The sequence below is a fragment of the Pleurodeles waltl genome, chromosome 6 (genome assembly GCF_031143425.1).
Source record: "Pleurodeles waltl isolate 20211129_DDA chromosome 6, aPleWal1.hap1.20221129, whole genome shotgun sequence".
Taxonomy (NCBI): Eukaryota; Metazoa; Chordata; class Amphibia; order Caudata; family Salamandridae; genus Pleurodeles; species Pleurodeles waltl.
The window spans coordinates 42,528,711-42,552,923 of NC_090445.1; the positions used below are offsets into that span (position 1 = coordinate 42,528,711).

A 24,213-nucleotide genomic window follows, 5' to 3' on the forward strand; every position below is an offset into this window, starting at 1 on the left:
GGAAGCCATTTTAAATACATGTCCTGGACACTGGTCAATACGAGCTCCCCCAGCTACATGATGGCTTCACTGAAAATAGAGATGTTTGGTATCAAACATCTCATATTAATAAACCCTCATTGATTCCAGTGATGGATTTATTAACACATGCACCCAGAGGGCACATTAGAAGTGTCCCCTGAAAACCCACCAGCCTCTGGTGAGCTCACTGACTAGTTCCAGCCAGTCTACCACCAACAGACAAGAATCTTAACCCCAAGGGTGAGAGCCTTAGCTCTCTGGAGGTCTGAAACAAAGCCTGCTCAGGTAATGGTGTTGCACACTCCTCCCCACAGAATGAATTACAAATCTACATTCCAAGGCAGCAAGCTTCAAACGTGCCCACCGCCTTTTGGATGTAGATCTGGTCTTCCTCAGAGGAAGATGCCGACCCTCCTGCCAAAGGGCCTATCTGGCACCTGGACAGGCGGCAAACTTAGCTATGCAGGAGGCGTGTTGCCTTTCCAGGCTGGACACACCCCTAGAGTGAATAGTCTGAAATACGCACAGCCTTAGAAATTCCGCCATCTTGTGTGCGTGGTGGAATTAGGAATTCTGGGACAGAGAGATGCTCACTCCCCCAACGGAAGTTGTCATCTAGAGGGTGTAGTAACCTCAAAGGTAAGTAGCACATTGGCTACTGCCCTTCACTCCCCTTAATGCCCCCTAAATTTAGTATTTAGGCCCCCTCCCCAATACCAGATCCTTAGATCTTCACTGGATACATAAGAAGTGGGCAAGAAACCTGCTGAACCAGAGAACTGAGTAGTATGACTGACTTGGCACCAACCCTGCTAGCCTGCCTCCTGCACCCAACCCTTAAGGAGCAACTGACCTGTCCTGCCACTGCAACCTCCAAGAAGCCCTGAGAGCAGCCAGTGCTTTGCAAATCGCCAAGAAGAACTCCCTTGGAACAGAGGAGCTGCTTCCCTGCATCTGCAGGCAACCCAAGAAGGAACTGTGAGGACCGAGACCACCAAAATCCCGACGTCGGACATTACCACTGTGCCCTAGCTGAAGTGATCCAACGGTGTCATTGTGGTCCCCGGGCTCTCCAGAAACAAAGTCCACCTTGAGTTCACCCACTATGGACTTCATGACAGCAGCTACAACCTGCTTCTGCAGACCCCCCCGCCCCCTGCAGCCCTGAGTGACCTGGAGACAAAGACCTGATGCTTCATGATACCTCTTCACCTGCCCGCTTCAGACCAAGGAGAAGAGGACCAAGGGTGACCCCACATCTCCCAGCCTCGTGAGACCTGAGCCCCCATGTTTGCTTGGTCCGACTGGAACCCCAGTCCATGCCTGCAGTCTGTTTCTGCGGGCCCCCCTGCCACTGCAAGTAACTCCAGCACTGGACCAGACGTCAGAAGTCACCACTGCATCTGAACACCCCCCCCACTGTCCGAGGAGAACTAGACAGACGGTGTCCCCACGTGCTTGAGGACCTCAAGGGTCAAGCCCCCCTATAGGTTCCCCCAACTGACTTTCTAATCATAGCTTGCAGCAACTTCACGACTGGATCTTTCCCATTAAAGTGAATGGGACACCCGATGCCATAACACACCTCTGCACCCGTACCCTCAGAGGCTCCCAAGGGGACCTATTGGTGTGACCGTAGACCCTGCCCCATACCTTAAGTGCTGGAGATCAGTCCCGTAAGTCACTGTGAAGTATCCAAATGCAGTACATGTTTTTCCCCCACAGGATAACGTTACCACACCTAAAACTCTAAAAATTACTACCTCAAAAAGCACTTACTTGATTCTGTTGATCTTGGTATCAAAGTTTATATAAAAGCATGTGTTATTTTTACAAAATGGTGTCTGATTTCTTTGAGTGTGTGTCTCACTTACTGTATGAGTGTGTGACTAACGTGCTTAGCACTAACTTCTGATATGCCTAACTGCTCGACCACACTACCCCAAAGGAGAGCATTTAAGATGTCATTTGTGCCTCTGTGATACCTCTAGGGTTTGCTTGGACTTTTTACACAGTGTACCTCATTTTGTTCCACTATATTAAGAGCAAGCTTCCTACAATATTTCTGTGACTGCTGTTTGCGCTTGTGTGTCTGCATGGGTACTGGAGAGTTTCACAAGTCATTGTTGGGTGAATGGGTAAACTATAAATGTTGAAGATCAAGTTATCGTGATGACTGTCCCTGTACTTTAAATGTAAAATAATGGGTGTTCTTTGTTTTGTTGTAAGAAAAGGGGTGTATTATCTTGACTGTCCCTATTCCCTCTCGCTATTAGCTGGTGTCTGGAATACTGAGAATGAATGTTAGTACAGAATGCTGGTGCTTAGTGGAACCTAGGAGATAAGAGTTAGACGGGGGGTAAAGCCCTGACAGGGCCTACCTGCTGCTGTTAACCAAACATGAAATAAAGATCTTATCTCCTACCTCTTGTACTAAGACCCTGTTCGTGGACTACAATACTGTTTATGATCTCCTTCTGTCAGTCCCTCAGAGATTATCTGGGGCCACCACAAACCTTTGGCACAGACCACTGCTACACAGCAGTCAACAGAGATGAAGCATCATGCACACAAAAAGGACACCAAAACACAGATAGTGTGTTTATTTAAAAAAAATGACTTTGTAAAAATGTTCCTATCACACAGACAAAAGAACCTTCAACGAGAGAACGTGAAGAGATGAGACCTAATTACAAAGTGTGCATGCTGGTAAGAGACTTTTCTCAAAGAGCACAGGTTAGGTGGCTGGTGAGTACAGTACATCTGAATGACTAGTATGGATTTGCATGTGTGGAATTTTCACCACTGTCCCTTCTTCAATTTACCATGTGTTTTCTCATGTGGGAATTTTAGATGCATGTCAGTCACACCTTTCACCATGGTGCATCTAGCTGATTGAGGCACAGCCCAGCCGGCACCAGCGCTATAAGAATCTTTGCAAGCAACATCCAATTTCCCGGTTTAAAATCTAGTGTGGTATCAACCACATTTTAGTTGGCTGGTAACCAAGTGTAGGAAGGACATATTTTGTATTCCCTTAAATGTACACCACTGGCGCTTTATCCTCTGTTCAGATCCTAACAAAAGTTTATACCACCCTCTGAAAGCATTAAAGGCCTGTATTTGACTTTGTGGTCCTGTACCAGCGCTCTATTCTTACTCACCTGGCCACACATTTAACTATACTATACCTGGTTTTCATTTGACTAAGATTACCCCAGCTGGCTATGCTCCATCTATTCCCTTACTGCTAGTACCAAGTGGATTTGTTAACCACAACCAGGTCCGTCCTGACCACACTAATTATTGCAGATGTGTAGATAATGTCCATGGGACTCCAACAAGCTTCTTGATCTGCTTCCTCTTTTCTTAGCCTAACCAGCCTACACATGGATCTGTATTCTACCCAAATGGATATGGGTAATTTGAAAATAGATCTAGCACAGCCAACCTAACATCTCTACAACTGTATGGGGCCTAAGAAGGTTTTAATATGTCAGTCTTTTACGATAGCTAGTTCACCATATGTGACTTTGAAAGACTGCTGTGACAAAAGCACTGCATTTCTTTCTGAACGACCATGTTTTAGACTGGAATCCACCTCTCTATGAGCTTCTGTCTCTCTCTCTCTCTCTCTTTCCCCATCACATTACTCACAATACTGCTATACACATGGCAAAAAGACATGTTAACAGAAGAAGCAAAATATGAACATATGCCCTTACATCAGAGATCGAATGTAGACTCAGAGTAGGAAGAAACACTGAATGTAAACATCCCCTCCTCAGTGGTCCCCAGTGGTGTTCGTAGCAGAAGGCACAAGCCTGACAGGCTGTTTGACTCCAGCGGCAGGTCCCTCTCTGCCCACTACATGGCAGGGACAGCAGACGGCATAGGTGCAGGCTCAGGTACAGGCTCTTGGTGGCTCTCGAGCCGGGCTAGCCTGTTCTGCTCCAAAGCGATGGCTTCAGCTGAGTGTTTGCATTTTTCAGAGCCACACTGGCATGTGAAATATTTGCTCTTGATGTCCCAGAAACGATCCCCGTAGTCGAAGCTGAAGAAACAAACAAAAGGAGATTAATGTCTTCTCCAATAGTTCCTTTAGATGGGCACAGCAGCTTGTACCACTCTCCCCTTCCTGATGTTAGACCTGCAGCTGTAGTGCAAGGACAGAATGCTACAGAAAAGAGCACCTTCCCTTCAATACACAGCAGGTTCTAGTCCACAGACCTCAGTGTTACCAATATCAGGTCCTTACCCTCCGTACACAAACATTTTAATCACTTCACACCTTACCGCCCTCAAAGAATTGTACTCAACAAAATGAATTACTACTGACCAGACCCCTTTACCCACTGTCAGAACACGCCATCAAACATAGCTCGTCACGCTAAATGACCCGCAGCACTGCACAACCTGCACTAGGTACACCACCCATGCGGCACTGCTATAAACCGAACACACAATCTTAATTTCAACAGCTCCTCAATCATAGTCCTATGTACAACATATGATGAAAGGATAGCTTATTTGGCAAGCTTGTTACAACTTTATCCTCCTCTTCAAACTTTTCTTATGCAAATACACAGACTTTTTTCCCAGCACCAGACAACATTTGAAGAATGGCCCTTCCACCTTACCTTATGCAGAACTGTAAACCTGTATCACCTTAACAAGCAACAGCTTACTGTTCAACGTTTCAAAGCAGCGCTACAGTAAGTGGCCACTGCCTTCAGCCAAATGTATCATTTAATAGTAACATACTACGCATGCACTCCTCTTAGAAGAAGACATTAAGGACTCCTTGGCTCTTTAGGAAACCACCACTTTGAGCAGAACACAAAGTGCTCTCAGCATCAGTGCTCTACTCACTGCAATAAGCCAAAAAAACAGTTTGGAAGGCTACATGCTATTAAGCCACATCCAACAGCTGTAAGTTCACAGAATGATAGACAAGTTACTTATCTCTACCAATGGTACACCAGCATGGACATCTTTTGTAGATTTGCATGCTTGAATTATTCACTATTGTCAGGCTAGTAACATATCTGTGTGTGTATGGACAGACATATTGACTCTCAATAACACTGAAAACAAACATGAACTTTACATATTCTCTTCACCTCATTACAGACCCAAAATCAAGCAAGTGAGGTGATGGAACAAGGCTGTGACCCCCTGCGAGAGGCTTCCAACTGCCAGATTTTCAAACCGTGTCAGGAGTGTAAATGTAAAAGACTCATGAAAGTGGAGGAGAGCAGCTCAGATGTGAATCTACAAAAGATCTTCTCCAGCACTGGATAACTAACTGACTCTTGAATCAAGATTAACATAGCAGTTACAGAAATTGAGTGGTGGGCAAGAAAGAGCCTCACATTTCATAAGTGCTTGAAAAAGCTGTCAGTTTTTACTTTGTTCATTCTCTATAAATCTCTGAACGATTCTTCAGCAAAGAGAACTTGTAGCTGGGATACCTGTAGCACAGTGAGCTGAGAGAGGTCTTCCAATCATATTATGGCCCATTGTGATGCATAAAACAATCCATCTAGTCAGCATATTTGCTAAGGGTTTACACACAAGCCCAGCCACAGTGACCTGGTCAATTTGATGGAAGTCCCTGGTCTAATGTAGGTGAAATATCAGACATCACTTGATATCAAGGGAACACGATCCTTTCAGCGTCAGTAGAGGCCTGCAGAGGAAGGGTATGTAATGAAAGCTGCTAATTAAGATTAAAAGTTGTTGGAACGTTTAGAGTGTACTTCGCATTTGTCCTGAAAGACTTTTTATTTAAAGAAACATCTTATGGCTCTTTATCTGAAAGGACATGCAGTTAACATCTATTGACCGAGGTAAAGGGCAGCAGGAAAACCATATCTGAAGAAAGGTGTGAATGGTTGCTCTATGAATCTGTTTGAATGGGCTTTTCATTAATGTTGTTAGTAGAAAAGTTGTTAATACACTTTTCATGAACCGTTTGTTTTTTAAGAAAACAAAGATACATTTGGTTTTAATTAGATATCTTGAAAAAAACTGCAAGAGGTATGTTGTATTGAAGGAACCAATTTTAAGAAGATATGATAAAAACGGATAGGGGTTACATTAAAAAAAACAAAAAAAAACTATATTATCTTTCTGTTCTAGCCCAGGTCACAAAGCACTTACACTTCCTTAAGTAAGTTCTCAATGTAAAATGGGGTCTTCTTGAAGATCTAGCTGGCCATGTTCTAGGTCTGGAAGAGCCAGGCCATCCACTGAAGTGATTGCGGTTTGAGATGGGTTACTAGTGTGCTGTCCATGGACATTTATGGATCTGGTTTGAACTGAACAGGTGCCCCATAAATCTATGGACCAGTGTTGTCGCATTGACGAGAATCAGTGTGCACGGTACATTCCTTATCTTGCAGAGAACCCAGGGTATCAGAAGAAATGAAGGAAAAGCACTCAAGAATGCGACTCACCAATCAATTGAGAAAGGTTCTCCCTCAGACCTCTGGAAAGGCCATATGTTGGTGAATAAAGGACACAGACTTTTGGCTTGTTGAAAACATGTTCCAGTGAGCCTTCCCCAGTCACAAACTATTAGAGATAATGCTCTGTGTAAAATGTCCCATTTATGGTTGTATGAAACCTGTCTGCTGAGTCTATCAGCTCATGCATTCCCTACTTCTGGCAAATGCTCGGCTAATACACCCAAATTATAGCCGAGGTCCCATACCCAGACACAGAGTTGCCAGAGATAACTGGAGAGACCTGGTTTCTCCTTGTATGTCAGTCACTTGGGCATTCTTCACTCCCTGTACAAAAGCTACGAGAACTAGACTGAATAACCTGATCTCTGACTGAGACCATTCTCTGCTGACATGAAGATTCCGCAGATGACCTCCCCATCCCAACAGCGAAGCATCTGTAGTCAGGAACAACTGGTTAAGGGGAGATAATAGGTTTTTGCCCTTAAAATGTTATCTCTGTCTACCCACCACTGCAAATCTTTCCTCATCTGCTGAGTGAAATTGCTTCATTCCAATCCCCCTTTACTTGATGCCACTGCATGTTAAATGCTTCTGACTACCTCAATGTGGAGGTGACCCTACGGTAGAAGTAGGATGCAGAACAGCATGCTTACTAATAAAGCTTTGACTTTCCTGACAGTGGCTGCTGTTTTTATCTTTTGACCTCTCTCCAACGAGTGGATGGATCCCTTTTGCTTCTTCAGAAAGAAATCAGACATCGCAAAACACAATGTAGGAAAGTGGATTATCATGTGGTTTTAAGACCTCACCATGTCATAAAGACAAACACTATCAGGCCCAGTTCGGTCTCGAAGTAAACCCTCAGCTCAGGCACTTCGTGCAGCAGCTAAAGAAACTCCATGTTAGTGAATGGGACCACCAGCCGTGCTACACTGAAAAAGGCAAATTTGTATTTTCACTGTCAGTGCATGTTAAACGCAAATGAAATGCAAAAGGAACACGCCCTTTTTAAAAAAAAAATATCAAGCACAATGCCTGGTCGGCTACCAAGGCCTTCCCTAGGTGGTGGGTAGCGGAGGGTTGAGGGGGAAGGGATCACAATTATTAAACAGGAAGGTTTTAACCTGGCTAAGAGTTTATTTTGCCATGTCGGGTTGGCAGGTTTTCATCCTGTCAAAGCTGTGGTGGCAAATTTAGGTGATACAGTCGACTGGTGATATTTAAATGACTAGTCCTGGATAACTTTTGTATCATATATTAGGGACTTGTGAGGGATAGGAGACAAATGTGTTGCCAATCGTACACATACACTGGGAGTCAGAGCACATGCATCGGGCATCTGGACAGCAGAATAACTTTACAGACACAGAGAGTGTTACTAGAGCCATACACTATGTGAAAGTTTGGAAGCGCAGACTTGACAATGCAGATAGCCCCTTAACACCCGTTATTCTAAAATGTATGTATTTTCGGTGCCCTCTATGAATGGCACACTGAAGCACGCATACACTAGATCTAAGTCAGGAAGTCAACCTCCTTGAGAAACTGGGCTATCACCTGAAAGGTGACCATGGGAAACCCTATTTTTTTAATTATATTTATTCAGGCCCTGCAGATCTAATACTAGTCAGCAGTCTCCACACTTTTTGGTATCAGAACGAATCTGGAATAAAAACGGAGTCCCTTTTAAATGATAGGTAACTCCTTTACGGGCTCCTTCTGCAAGCGATGGAGAAACCTGATTTCCACTCCTGGAAATGTTGGTGCTTTTACTTTCTTGGTGGATTTACAGGAGGATTAACAGGAGTCAGAGAGACCAATCAAGACAGGATCTCTTTCCCCAACTGTTAAAACAAGAGTACTGTCCTCCCTGTTCTCACATGGCTTCTTGTTTATTAGCCCGTATCTGTATTGATGGATTGTCAAGTTTCATCCATCTGCATTCCAAAAATATTCTGTCCATCAAATGGCATGTCCATTATTTGATGTTGTACATCAGGTCTGATCAATGCACTTTTGAACCATCTGTCATGCCTCATCACTTTTGAGTTGGAGATCTGCATGATTAAGTTAAATGACAAATCCAATGAGGAACCATGGGTTTTACAGCTACAGAGATCACTAAACCTGGCCTTACATTGATTCAGAATGCAAGCAGAAAGAATATCTATGTCTTGTATTTTTCTGTTCTTTACAAGTTAACTCATGTGATAGCAGTCTCATCGGTGGCAACCCTCTTTTCCAATGAGGGTAGCACCACAATTTTGCATTTTTCGTCTTTATGTATTTTCTCATTAAAATAAAACAAGAAACACAGCTTTCCCACAGAAGAGGTAGTAAGACTAAACCTCTACAGTGCTCTTTCTAGAAGGCAATTAAACCTCCCTATGTCACCTGCTGATGAATCACGAGGTTCAGGTTGTAGTCTACAGTCATCTGATGCTATAAATTATTCCAACTCTGATCCTTTCACTGGTAAAGGTCCTTGTTCATCTTCATGGTTAATCTGTGCAGCATCAACATCATATGTCATTGTGCCATCATCATTTAGATCTTTGTCAACACTACCGTCATCACTCTCTTCCTTATCTGTGTCCTTATGAGGTCGCAGTATAGAGGAGCACCAATGGTCCTCTACATCTAAAACAATTATAGCTCGCCTTTGGTTTCACAATAGGTTCATAGTCAGATGTCACACAACTGGTACTCTCAATAGCAGATCAAACAGCAATGTCACAACATCATTTTAAAGACTATCTATCTGCCTTGGCCACCTGGATGCACCAAAAACGGTAATTCTAGCAAACAGACATTTTGAAATTTAGTACCCCAAATTCTATTTAGGGCCAATCCTGGGAGCCACCTGATCTGAGCCATTCCCCTAGTCCCTCATTAAATGCCAGAAATGTGATCATGGGCTCTCTTAATTCACAGGTCACAACTGTTTCAGCGCCCTGCTTTAAGTTTCTGAAAGCTACCAGGAAATGTTTGGGCATTCTTCTGGCACCCTCAACGTCACTATTGCCTCAATACCGAACTATAGTAACTGACTATATTTTAACCAGCTTCTGCAAGAAAATACAGAATGCAGCATCAAAATTGCTACTGTGGATCGCACCATGTCAATCGATCTGCACCCTATCTTCGGGACCTGCACTGGCTTCCAGTGCACAAGAGAGTGATTTTTGTTGTTGTTTTAAGACCATGCTACTCATTTAACAAGCGGTGAACAGGACGGGCCAAGATATTTACAAGTGTTAATACAGCAACATATCCCACTTAGAAGCTTATGATCAGCTGGGGACATGCTTCTTACCATTCCTAGAGTTTGTCCCCGAGTGCACCGTAGACGGAATGCACCGTGGCTTTTGTCTCAGCCATGCAGTGGAATCTCATGTCATCTGATGTGCGTTTGGTGTCATCATTGCCCGTATTTAAGAAGTTTTGAGCTTGATAAGAAATAACTTTTTCAAGAAATTGCCCAAAAATGTTTTTATTCCTGATCTGCAGATCCACCATGGGGGGTCAGAGCTGCCCCCAAGGACAACTTTGCGAAGGATCCCCAGATTCCAGGCACAATGCATAAAAAAATAAAAATAAAATAACATTAAATACACCCACTCTCACAACAACCCCCCGCCGCTCACAGCCTTCGGCTGTTTGCAGTGAGAGTTTATAGGGAATTGGGAGGTGGGGGTGTCTTGGCCACAGACCAGGCCATGTGCAGCCAACCCCTGCTGCACATGGCCGAAAGCTGTGTGCCGCTGTGGTTTTATTAACAAATGGTAATTATATATTGCTTTGCATTAAAATATTCACACAATTTCACTGAAAAAACAGAAAGGTTACAGGGACGTTATAGTTAGGCTGACGGTTTACCCCACCCAAAATCATAGAAATTCAGCAGTTAATAGTTATACTTATCTGAAGAAACTATAACTTGTGCTGTAAAGTAACTTTAGGCCGTGTGTTATAGTTTCTTAACATAAGTAGAACTGTAAGTATTTTGTGTGGGTAAATTGTCAATTATAATGTACCTGTCACCTTTGTTTTTTTTCAGTGACTATACATATATATATATATATATATATATATATACACACACACACACACATATATACATACATATATACACACACACACACATATATATATATATATGGAAAATGTCACTTACCCAGTGTACATCTGTTCGTGGCATCAGACGCTGCAGATTCACATGCTGTGCACATCCCGCCATCTAGTGTTGGGCTCGGAGTGTTACAAGTTGTTTTTCTTCGAAGAAGTCTTTTCGAGTCATGAGATCGAGGGACTCCTCCCCTTTCGGCTCCATTGCGCATGGGCGTCGACTCCATCTTAGATTGTTTTCCCCGCAGAGGGTGAGGTAGGAGTTGTGTATATAGTAATAGTGCCCATGCAATGGAGTAAATATGTATGTACATAATGTGGTTTAAAGTGATATATTTACAAATTTACAAATGTTCAAGATCAACTTAAAAACGGCTACAGGCTCCTGGGGAGGTGGGAGGGCGCATGTGAATCTGCAGCGTCTCATGCCACGAACAGATGTACACTGGGTAAGTGACATTTTCCGTTCGATGGCATCTGTAGCTGCAGATACACATGCTGTGCATAGACTAGTAAGCAGTTATCTCCCCAAAAAGCGGTGTCTCAGCCTGTAGGAGTTGAAGTTGTTTGAAATAAAGTTCGTAGTACTGCTTTTTCTACTGTGGCTTGCTGTGTTGTTAACACATCCACGCAGTAGTGCTTGGTAAACGTAGGAGGCGTAGACCATGTTGCTGCCTTACATATTTCAATCATTGGTATGTTTCCTAGAAAGGCCATGGTAGCACCTTTCTTTCTAGTTGAGTGTGCCTTTGGTCTTATAGGCAGTTCTCTTTTTGCTTTGATATAACAGGTTTGAATGCATTTAACTATCCATCTGGCAATGCCGTGTTTGGATATTGGATTCCCTGCATGAGGTTTTTGGAAGGCAACGAACAATTGTTTTGTTTTGCGAATTTGTTTTGTTCTATCAATGTAGTAAATTAATGCCCTTTTGATGTCTAATGTATGTAATGCTCTCTCAGCTACAGAATCTGGTTCTGGAAAGCACAATGGTAGTTCCACTGTTTGATTTAAGTGGAACGGTGATATGACTTTCGGTAAGAACTTAGGATTTGTTCGCAGAACTACCTTATGCTTGTGTATCTGAATAAAGGGTTCTTGTATGGTAAATGCTTGTATTTCACTTACTCTTCTTAGAGATGTGATGGCTATTAGAAATGCTACTTTCCATGTTAATTATTGTATCTCATATGAGTGCATGGGTTCAAAAGGTGGACCCGAGTCGTGTTAAGACAATGTTGAGGTTCCACGAAGGAACTGGTGGTGTTCTTGGTGGGATAATTCTTTTCAGACCCTCCATAAATGCTTTTATGACTGGGATCCTGAATAATGAAGTTGAGTGCGTAATTTGCAGATAAGCTGAAATTGCGGTGAGATGTATTTTAATGGATGAAAAAGCTAACTTTGACTTTTGTAAGTGTAGTAGGTAGCTTACGATGTCTTTAGCAGATGTGTGTAATGGTTGAATTTGATTATTATGGCAGTAATAAACAAATCTTTTCCACTTATTTGCATAGCAATGTCTTGTGGTTGGTTTCCTAGCTTGTTTTATGACCTCCAAACATTCCTGTGTGAGGTCTAGATGTCCGAATTCTAAGACTTCAGGAGCCAAATTGCTAGATTCAGCTATGCTGGATTTGGGTGTCTGATCTGTTGTTTGTGTTGAGTTAACAGATCTGGTCTGTTTGGCAGTTTGATATGAGGCACTACTGAGAGGTCTAGTAGTGTTGTGTGCCAAGGTTGTCGTGCCCAAGTTGATGCTATTAGTATGAGTTTGAGTTTGTTTTGACTCAATTTGTTTACTAGATATGGAAGGAGTGGGAGAGGGGGAAAAGCGTATGCAAATATCCCTGACCAACTCATCCATAACGCATTGCCCTGAGACTGAGCCTGTGGGTACCTGGATGCGAAGTTTTGGCAGTTTGCATTTTCTTTTGTTGCAAATAGGTCTATTTGCGGTGTTCCCCATCTTTGGAAGTAAGTCTTTAGTATTTGGGGATGAATTTCCCATTCGTGGATCTATTGGTGATCCCGAGAGATTGTCTAACTGGTTCTGAATTCCTGGTATGAACTGCGCTATTAGGCATGTGGTTGTGAATCGCCCAATGCCATATTTTCTGTGCTAAGAGACACAACTGCGTGGAGTGTGTCCCTCCCTGTTTGTTCAGATAATACATTGTTGTCACCCTGTGCTTGTGACCATTGTGATGCTAGGCACTGTTGTAAGGGCCGCATGTGTAATCTTGCGTTTGGGACAATGGCTATGCATGAGGACATCATGCCTAGTAGTTTCATCACTAATTTTACCTGTAACTTTTGTTTTGGGGACATGGCTTGTATTACGTTTTGAAATGCCTGTACCCTTTGTGGACTTGGAATGGCAATCCCTTTTGTTGTGTTGATTGTTGCTCCTAAGTATTGTTGTATTTGACACGGCTGTAGGTGTGATTTGTTGTAGTTGAGTGAGAAACCTAGCTTGTGAAGGGTTTCTATGACATACTTTGTGTGTTGTGAACACCTTTCTAGTGTATTGGTTTTGATTAACCAATCGTCTAGTTATGGGAACACATGTATTTGCTGGCTTCTGATATGAGCAGCCACTACTGCCAGGCATTTCGTAAAAACTCTTGGCGCTGTTGTTATCCCGAATGGCAACACTTTGAACTGCTAATGTACCCCTTGGAATACGGACCTTAAGTACTTTCTGTGGGAAGGATGTCTAGGTATATGGAAATATGCATCCTTGAGGTCTAGTGTTGTCATGTAGTCTTGCTGTTTGAGCATTGGGATCACGTCTTGCAGTGTCACGTGAAAGTGATCTGATTTGATGTAGATGTTTAATGTTCTGAGATCTAAGAAAGGTCTTGGAGTTTTGTCTTTTTTGGGTATGAAAAAGTACAGGGAGTAAACTCCTGTTCCTTTCTGATGAATTGGTACTAGCTCTATTGCATCTTTTTGCAACAACGCTTGGACCTCCAGTTGTAAAAGATCCATGTGTTGTTTGGACATGTGTGTTTTCGGTGGGACATTTGGAGGGAATTGTAGAAATTCTATGCAATAACCATGCTGGATAATGGCTAGGACCCACGTGTCTGTTGTTATTTCTTCCCAGTTTTTGTAGAACTTGGCTAGTCTCCCCCCACTGGTGTTATGTGTTGGGGATTTGTGACGTTGAAGTCACTGTTTATTTTGTGGAGTTTTGGGACTCTGGAACTTCCTTCTACTCTTTAGGAACTGTCCCCCTCTGTATTGTCCCCGAAAACTTCCCCGCTGGTATTGACTCTGATAAGTGGGTCTTGTTTGTGAGGTTGCGGGTTCTGTGCTCTGTCCCCGAAACCCCCCTCAAAACTGTGATTTCCGAAAAGTGCCTCTGCTCTGTGGGGAGTAGAGTGCGCCCATGGCTTTAGCCGTATCTGTGTCCTTTTAAAGTTTTTCGATAGCAGTGTCCACCTCAGGCCCAAACAACTGCTGTCCGTTAAATGGCATATTCAGCACGGCTTGTTGTATCTCCGGCTTGAATCCTGATGTACGCAGCCATGCGTGTCTCCGTATGGTCACTGCTGTATTCACAGTCCTAGCAGCTGTGTCAGCTGCATCCATTGCTGACCGTATCTGATTGTTAGAGATACTCTGTCCTTCCTCCACCACTTGTTGTGCTCTCTTTTGGAACTCTTTGGGCAGGTGTTCAATGAAATGTTGCATTTCGTCCCTCTGAGACATATCATATCTAGCCAGCAATGCCTGTGAATTGGCAATGCGCCATTGGTTGGCTGCTTGTGCCGCAACCCTTTTCCCCGCAGCGTCGAACTTGCGACTTTCCTTGTCTGGAGGTGGTGCATCTCCTGAGGTGTGTGAGTTCGCCCTTTTGCGAGCTGCCCCTACTACCACTGAGTCTGGTGTTAATTGCTGCGTAATGTACACAGGGTCTGTTGGTGGCAGTTTGTACTTTTTCTCCACCCTTGGAGTAATGGCCCTGCCCTTCACAGGCTCCTGAAACACTTGTTTGGAGTGTTTCAGCATTCCCGGTAACATAGGGAGACTCTGGTACTGGCTATGTGTGGACGACAGTGTATTAAATAGAAAGTCAACTTCTATAGGTTCAGCGTGCAGGGAGACATTGTGAAACGCAGCTGCTCTTGACACCACCTGTGTGTAGGCAGTACTGTCCTCAGGTGGTGACTGTCTCGCTGGATAACAGTCGGACTGTTATCTGATACCGGCGGATCATAAAGGTCCCATGCGTCTGGATCATCTTGACTCATTCCTGTTTGAGTTGGAGACTGCATCATTGGTGGAGTGGCTACCGGTGATGGTTGTGGTGAGCGTTGTGGAGATGGTGGAGTTACTTGTCTTGCCACCTTTGCTTGTGGCTGTTTGTCTTTCTCTTGGAAGGCAAGTTTCCTTTTAATTCGAATTGGAGGGAGAGTACTGATCCTCCCTGTGTCTTTTTGAATGTGGAGCCTTCTTTGAGTGTAATCTGGCTCCCCTGCCTCTAGTTCCTATCCGAATCTGTGTCCTTGCATCTGTGAGGACAGGCCCTGTTCCTCGGTGTAGGAACTCGATTTCGGCTCAGAGGCCGGATGTTTAGGTATGGAAAGTACATGGAAAAGGCAAGTAAAAACCTTGAGGCCAGCCAACAGCTCCAGAAATTTTGGTATGACCAAAAGGCTGCCATGGTTGAGTTCCAACCAGGGCAGAAAGTTTGGGTTTTGGAGCCTGTGGCTCCCAGGGCACTTCAGGACAGATGGAGTGGCCCTTACCCCATCCTGGAAAAGAAGAGTCAGGTCACCTACCTGGTGGACCTAGGCACAAGCAGGAGCCCCAAAAGGGTGATCCATGTAAACCGCCTAAAACTCTTCCATGATAGGGCTGATGTAAATCTGTTGATGGTAACAGATGAGGACCAGGAAGCTGAGAGTGAACCTCTCCCTGATCTCCTCTCATCAAACCCTAAAGATGGCTCAGTGGATGGAGTGATCTATTCAGACACCCTCTCTGGCCAACAGCAATCTGATTGTAGGAAGGTCCTGCAACAGTTTGCTGAGCTCTTCTCTTTAACCCCTGGTCAGACACACCTGTGTACCCATGATGTGGACACAGGAGACAGCATGCCTGTCAAAAACAAAATTTTTAGACAGTCTGACCAAGTTAAAGAAAGCATCAAAGTGGAAGTCCACAAGATGCTGGAGTTGGGAGTAATTGAGCACTCTGACAGCCCCTGGGCTAGCCCAGTGGTCTTAGTCCCCAAACCTCACACCAAAGATGGAAAGAGAGAGATGAGGTTTTGTGTGGACTACAGAGGTCTTAATTCTGTCACCAAGACAGATGCCCATCCCATACCTAGAGCTGATGAGCTAATAGACAAATTAGGGGCTGCCAAATTCTTAAGTACCTTTGACTTAACAGCAGGGTACTGGCAAATCAAAATGGCCCCTGGAGCAAAAGAAAAGACAGCATTCTCCACCCCTGATGGGCATTATCATTTCACTGTTATGCCCTTTGGTTTAAAGAATGCCCCTGCCACCTTCCAAAGGTTGGTGAATCAAGTCCTTGCTGGGTTGGAATCCTTTAGTGCAGCTTATCTTGATGATATTGCTGTCTTCAGCTCCACCTGGCAGGATCACCTGGTCCATCTGAAGAAGGTTTTGAAGGTTCTGCAATCTGCAGGCCTCTCTATCAAGGCATCCAAATGCCAGATAGGGCAGGGAACTGTGGTTTACTTGGGACACCTTGTAGGTGGAGGCCAAGTTCAGCCACTCCAACCCAAGATCCAGACTATTCTGGACTGGGTAGCTCCAAAAATCCAGACTCAAGTCAGGGCATTCCTTGGCTTGACTGGGTACTATAGGAGGTTTGTGAAGGGATATGGATCCATTGTGACAGCCCTCACAGAACTCACCTCCAAGAAAATGCCCAAGAAAGTAAACTGGACTGTAGAATGCCAACAGGCCTTTGACACCCTGAAACAAGCTATGTGCACAGCACCAGTTCTAAAAGCTCCAGATTACTCCAAGCAATTCATTGTGCAAACAGATGCCTCTGAACATGGGATAGGGGCAGTTTTGTCCCAAACAAATGATGATGGCCTTGACCAGCCTGTTGCTTTCATTAGCAGGAGGTTACTCCCCAGGGAGCAGCGTTGGAGTGCCATTGAGAGGGAGGTCTTTGCTGTGGTTTGGTCCCTGAAGAAGCTGAGACCATATCTCTTTGGTACTCACTTTGTAGTTCAAACTGACCACAGACCTCTCAGATGCCTGATGCAAATGAAAGGTGAAAATCCAAAACTGTTGAGGTGGTCCATCTCCCTACAGGGAATGGACTTTATAGTGGAACACAGACCTGGGACTGCCCATGCCAATGCAGATGGCCTTTCCAGGTTCTTCCACTTAGAAAATGAAGACTCTCTTGGGAAAGGTAAGTCTCATCCTCTTTCGTTGGGGGGGGGGGGGGGGGTTGTGTAAGGAAATGCCTCCTTGGCATGGTTACCCCCTGACTTTTTGCCTTTGCTGATGCTATGTTTTGAATTGAAAGTGTGCTGAGGCCTGCTAACCAGGCCCCAGCACCAGTGTTCTTTCCCTAACCTGTACTTTTGTATCCACAATTGGCACACCCTGGCACCCAGATAAGTCCCTTGTAACTGGTACCCCTGGTACCAAGGGCCCTGATGCCAGGGAAGGTCTCTAAGGGCTGCAGCATGTCTTATGCCACCCTAGAGACCCCTCACTCAGCACAGACACACTGCTTGCCAGCTTGTGTGTGCTAGTGAGAACAAAATGAGTAAGTCGACATGGCACTCCCCTAAGGGTGCCATGCCAGCCTCTCACTGTCTATGCAGTATAGGTAAGACACCCCTCTAGCAGGACTTACAGCCCTAAGGCAGGGTGCACTATACCATAGGTGAGGGCACCAGTGCATGAGCACTGTGCCCCTACAGTGTCTAAGCCAAACCTTAGACATTGTAAGTGCAGGGTAGCCATAAGAGTATATGGTCTGGGAGTCTGTCAAACACGAACTCCACAGCACCATAATGGCTACACTGAAAACTGGGAAGTTTGGTATCAAACTTCTCAGCACAATCAATGCACACTGATGCCAGTGTACATTTAATTGTAAAACACACCCCAGAGGGCACCTTAGAGGTGCCCCCTGAAATTGTAACCGACTATCTGTGTAGGCTGACTGGTTCCAGCAGCCTGCCACACTAGAGACATGTTGCAGGCCCCAGGGGGAGAGTGCCTTTGTCACTCTGAGGCCAGTAACAAAGCCTGCACTGGGTGGAGATGCTAACACCTCCCCCAGGCAGGAGCTGTAACACCTGGCGGTGAGCCTCAAAGGCTCACCCCTTTGTCACAGCACCGCAGGACACTCCAGCTAGTGGAGTTGCCCGCCCCCTCCGGCCACGGCCCCCACTTTTGGCGGCAAGGCCGGAGGAAACAAAGAAAACAACAAGGAGGAGTCACTGGCCAGTCAGGACGGCCCCTAAGGTGTCCTGAGCTGAAGTGACTAACTTTTAGAAATCCTCCATCTTGCAGATGGAGGATTCCCCCAATAGGATTAGGGATGTGACCCCCTCCCCTTGGGAGGAGGCACAAAGAGGGTGTACTCACCCTCAGGGCTAGTAGCCATTGGCTACTAACCCCCCAGACCTAAACACGTCCTTAAATTTAGTATTTAAGGGCTTCCCTGAACCTAAAGAGTGAGATTCCTGCAACTACAAGAAGAAGGACAGCTGAGCTGAAAAACCCCTGCAGAGGAAGACCAGAAGACACCAACTGCCGTGGCCCCAGACTTACCGGCCTGTCTCCTGCCTTCCAAAAGAAACCTGCTCCAGCGACGCTTTCCAAGGGACCAGCGACCTCTGAATCCTCTGAGGACTGCCCTGCTTCGAGAAAGACAAGAAACTCCAGAGGACAGCGGCCCTGCTCCAAAAGAACTGCAACTTTGTTTCAAGTAGCAGATTTAAAGACCCCTGCAACTCCCCGCAAGAAGCGTGAGACTTGCAACACTGCACCCGGCGACCCCGACTCGACTGGTGGAGAAACAACAACTCAGGGAGGACCCTCCGGCGCCCCGAGACCGTGAGTAACCAAAGTTGTCCCCCCTGAGCCCCCACAGCGACGCCTGCAGAGGGAATCCCGAGGCTCCCCCTGACCGCGACTGCCTGAAACTCCATTTCCCGACGGCTGGAAAAGACCCTGCACCCGCAGCCCCCAGCACCTAAAGGAACAGAACTCCTGTGCAGGAGTGACCCCCAGGAGGCCCTCTCCCTTGCCCAGGTGGTGGCTACCCCGAGGAGCCCCCCCCTTGCCTGCCTGCACCGCTGAAGAGACCCCTTGGTCTCCCATTGAAAACTAAAGAAAACCCGACGCTTGTTTACACACTGCACCCGCGCTGCTGAGGGTGTGGACTTGTGTCCCCCACGGTGCCCTACAAAACCCCCCTGGTCTGCCCTCCGAAGACGCGGGTACTTACCTGCTGGCAGACTGGAACCGGGGCACCCCCTTACCTCCATTGAAGCCTATGTGTTTTGGGCACCTCTTTGACCTCTGCACCTGACCGGCCCTGAGCTGCTGGTGTGGTGACTTTGGGGTTGCCCTGAACCCCCAACGGTGGGCTACCTTGGACCAAAAACTGAAACCTGTAAGTGACTTACTTACCTGTGAAAACGAACAAAACTTTACCTCCCCCAGGAACTGTGACAATTGCACTGTGTCCACTTTTAAAACAGCTATTTGTGTTTTATGTAAAAAGTATACATGCTAAAGTAATGATTCAAAGTTCCTAGAGTACTTACCTGCAATACCTTTCAAATGAGATATTACATGTAAAATTTGAACCTGTGGTTCTTAAAATAAACTAAGAAAAGATATTTTTCTATAACAAAACCTATTGGCTGGATTTGTCTCTGAGTGTGTGTTCCTCATTTATTGCCTGTGTGTATGTACAACAAATGCTTAACACTACTCCTTTGATAAGCCTACTGCTCGACCACACTACCACAAAATAGAGCATTAGTATTATCTCTTTTTGCCACTATCTTACCTCTAAGGGGAACCCTTGGACTCTGTGCATGCTATTCCTTACTTTGAAATAGCACATACAGAGCCAACTTCCTACAAGAAGCTTTCTTCTTCTTCTTCTTCCAAGTGTTGTTGTCCTGCCGGCGCCATTTGTAGTCTTCTTGCTCTTCGGTCTCTTAACGTCTTCCTCGACCGAAACGCTCGACAGGCCTCACAGGTATACTCTTTGTGTTCTGGAGACAAACACAAATCACAGACCAGATGCTGATCTGTATAAGGATACTTGTTGTGACATTCGGGGCAGACGCGGAATGGGGTCCGTTCCATTAGCCTTGAAGACTCATGCGGTCGGGCCGACCAGGCCCCGCCGGGGAATCTAAAACCCCGAAGGGCCACTGGAGCTCTTCAAAATTCGGTGTCGATCTGTTGGAACTAACCCGATACCGAACGCAAACAATACCGTCGAATTTTCCGAGATTTAACTAACTTTCCAAACCGAAACGCGGAGCGAAAAGGAACACGTCCGAACCCGATGGCGGAAAGAAAACAATGTAAGATGGAGTCGACGCCCATGCGCAATGGAGCCGAAAGGGGAGGAGTCCCTCGATCTCGTTACTCGAAAAGACTTCTTCGAAGAAAAACAACTTGTAACCCTCCGAGCCCAACACTAGATGGCGGGATGTGCACAGCATGTGTATCTGCAGATTCACATGCTGTGCACATCCCGCCATCTGGTGTTGGGCTCGGAGTGTTACAAGTTGTTTTTCTTCAAAGAAGAAGGTGAGGTAGGAGTTGTGTATGCTAGTAATAGTGCCCATGCAATGGAGTGAATACGTATGTACATAATGTAGTTTAAAGTAATATATTTACAAATTTACAAATGTTCAAGATCAACTTCTAAACGGCTACAAGCTCCCGGGGAGGCGGGTGGGCGCATGTGAATCTGCAGCGACTAATGCCACGAACAGATGTACACTGGGTAAGTGACATTTTCCGTTCGATGGCATGTGTAGCTGCAGATACACATGCTGTGCATAGACTAGTAAGCAGTTATCTCCCCAAAAGCGGTGGTTCAGCCTGTAGGAGTTGAAGTTGTTTGAAACAATGTTCGTAGTACTGCTTGACCTTCCTGTGTAAGGTCTAAGTGTCCGAACCCTAGGACTTCAGGAGCCAAATTGCTAGATTCAGTGATGCTGGATTTGGGTGTCTGATCTGTTGTTTGTGTTGTGTTAACAGATCTGGTCTGTTTGGTAGTTTGACATGAGGCACTACTGAGAGGTCTAGTAGTGTTGTGTACCAAGGTTGTCTTGCCCATGTTGGCGCTATTAGTACGAGTCTGAGTTTGTTTTGACTCAACTTGTTTACCAGATATGGAAGGAGTGGGAGAGGGGAAAAAGCGTAAGCAAATATCCCTGACCAACTCATCCATAACGCATTGCCCTGAGACTGATCTTGTGGGTACCTGGATGCGAAGTTTTGGCATTTTGCATTTTCCTTTGTTGCAAATAGATCTATTTGTGGTGTTCCCCAACTCTGGAAGTAAGTGTTCAGTATTTGGGGGTGAATCTCCCATTTGTGGATCTGTTGGTGATCCCGAGAGAGATTGTCTGCTAACTGATTCTGAATTCCTGGAATAAATTGTGCTATTAGGCGAATGTGGTTGTGAATCGCCCAATGCCATATTTTCTGTGCCAGGAGACACAACTGTGTTGAGTGTGTTCCTCCCTGTTTGTTTAGGCAATACATCGTTGTCATGTTGTCTGTTTTGACAAGAATGTGTTTGTGGCTTATTATGGGTTGAAATGCTTTCAGCGCTAGAAATACTGCCAATAGTTCTAAGTGATTTATGTGAAACTGTTTTTGCTGAGTGTCCCATTGTCCCTGGATGCTGTGTTGATTGAGGTGTGCTCCCCACCCTATCATGGAGGCATCTGTCGTTATTACATATTGTGGCACTGGGTCTTGGAAAGGCCGCCCTTGGTTTAAATTTATACTGTTCCACCATTAAAGCGAGGTGTATGTAAGTTGACCTTGTGCCTGTGACCATTGTGATGCTAGGCACTGTTGTAAGGGCCGCATGTGCAACCTTGCGTTTGGGACAATGGCTATGCATGAGGACATCATGCCTAGGAGTTTCATCACTATTTTGACTTGTATTTTTTGTCTTGGATACATGGCCTGTATTACATTGTGAAATGCCTGAACCCTTTGTGGGCTTGGAGCGGCAATCCCTTTTGCTGTGTTGATTGTCGCCCCTAAGTATTGCTGTGTTTGACACGGCAGAAGGTGTGACTTTGTGTAGTTGATTGAGAAACCTAGTTTGTGGAGGCTTTTTATGACATACTTTGTGAGTTGTGAACACCGTTCTAGCATGTTGGTTTTGATTAACCAATCGTCTAGGTACGGGAACACATGTATTTGCTGCCTTCTGATATGTGCAGCTACTACTGCCAGGCATTTTGTAAAAACTCTTGGCGCAGTTGTTATTCCGAATGGCAACACCTTGAATTGGTAATGTACCCCTTGGAATACAAACCTTAAGTACTTTCTGTGTGAAGGATGTATCGGTATATGGAAATATGCATCCTTTAGGTCTGGTGTTGTCATGTAGTCTTGTTGTTTGAGCAGTGGGATTACGTCCTGTAATGTCACCATGTGAAAGTGATCTGATTTGATGTAGGTATTTAATGTTCTGAGATCTAATATAGGTCTCAGACTCTTGTCTTTTTTGGGTATGAGAAAGTACAGAGAGTAAACTCCTGTTCCTTTCTGTTGGTTTGGTACTAATTCTATTGCTTCCTTCTGTAGCAATGACTGAACTTCTAGTCCTAGAAGATCTATATGTTGTTTTGACATATTGTGTGTTTTCGGTGGGACGTTTGGAGGGAATTTGAGAAATTCTATGCACTAACCATGCTGGATAATTGTCAGTACCCAAGTGTCTGTTGTTATCTCCTCCCAATGTTTGTGAAAATTGCTTAGTCTCCCCCCACAGGTGTTATGTGTTGGGGATTTGTGACTTGGAAGTCACTGCTTGTTTTGAGGAGTTTTGGGGCTTTGGAACTTCCCTCTATTCTTTTGGAATTGTCCCCCTCTATATTGCCCCCGAAAACGTCCCTGCTGATATTGGCTTTGATAAGTGGGCCTTGCTTGTGAGGTTGGGGCCTCTGTAGGTTGACCTCGAAACCCTCACCTAAATTGTGTTTTGCGAAATGTGCCCCTGCTCTGTGGGGAGTAGAGTGCGCCCATGGCTTTTGCCGTATCAGTATCTTTTTTGAGTTTCTCATAGCAGTGTCGACTTCTGGCCCAAACAACTGCTGTTCATTAAAAGGCATATTCAGCACGGCTTGTTGTATTTCCGGCTTGAATCCTGACGTACGCAACCATGCGTGTCTCATTGTTATTGCAGTATTTACTGTCCTTGGAGCCGTATCTGCTGCATCCATTGCTGACCGTATCTGATTATTGGAGATACTTTGTCCTTCTTCCACCACTTGTTATGCCCTTTTTTGGAACTCTTTGGGTAAGTGTTCTATGAAATGCTGCATTTCGTCCCAATGAGCTCTATCGTATCTTGCCAAAAGCGCTTGTGAGTTGGCAATGCGCCATTGGTTTGCTGCTTGTGCTGCAAACCTTTTACCCGCAGCATCGAATTTGCGACTCTCCTTGTCTGGAGGTGGTGCGTCTCCCGAGGTATGAGAGTTTGCTCTCTTGCGAGCTGCCCAGACAACCACAGAGTCTGGTGTTAATTGCTGTGTAATATAAACAGGGTCTGTTGGCGGTGGCTTGTACTTCTTCTCCACCCTTGGAGTTATGGCTCTGCCTTTTACAGGATCCTGAAATATTTGTTTGGAATGTTTTAGCATTCCCAGGAGCATAGGTAAGGTTTGGTATTGGCTATGAGTGGAGGTTTGAATGCAAGGTGACGTTATGAAACGCAGCAGCCCTTGAGACCACCTGCGTGTAGGATGTACTGTCTTCAGGTGGCGATGGCCTCGCAGGGTAACAGTCTGGGCTGTTATCTGATATAGATGCATCATAAAGGTCCCATGCGTCGGGATCATCTTGACTCATTGCAGTATGAGTCGGGGATTGCATCAGTGGTGGAGTGGCTACCGGTGATGTGTGCATTGATGGTGGTGGAGATGGTGGTGGAGTTGTTTGTCTTGCCACCTTTGCCTGTGGCTGCTTGTCCTTTTCTTGAAAGGCAAGTCTTCTTTTCATCTTTATTGGAGGAAGAGTGCTTATCTTCCCTGTCTCTTTTTGAATGTGGAGCCTTCTTTGAGTGTAGTCTGGCTCTACTGATTCAAGTTCTTCTCCGAACTTATGTCCTTGCATCTGGGAGGACAATCCATGTTCCTCTGTGTAGGAACCTGTTTTCGGTTCAGAGGCTGGATGTTTCGGAATCAAAACCTTTTTGGGCTCCGAGGAAACCTTCTTTATTTTCGGCGTCGTGGTGTCTTGGTGCCGACCCATTTCGGTGCCACTGTCTCGGTGCCGAATCTGCTCTGAGCCGCTGTCTCGGGCCCGAGATTGCTGTGTGGCGGTATCTCGACCGGAGTCGGATGACT

General features: G+C 45.3%; 1 protein-coding gene across 5 annotated transcripts in view; it reads right to left on the reverse strand.

Moving 5' to 3' along the window:
- Positions 1–2,609: 2,609 nt before the first annotated feature.
- The window catches only part of EHMT2 (euchromatic histone lysine methyltransferase 2), a 220,706-nt gene continuing 199,102 nt past the window's right edge, over positions 2,610–24,213 (reverse strand). For all 5 annotated transcript variants that reach the window (XM_069237196.1, XM_069237195.1, XM_069237194.1 and 2 more), the window contains one exon: positions 2,610–4,075. In XM_069237196.1, the coding sequence (XP_069093297.1) occupies positions 3,889–4,075 (187 nt within the window). In that variant the 3' untranslated portion in view covers positions 2,610–3,888. The remainder of the gene's footprint in view (positions 4,076–24,213) is intronic.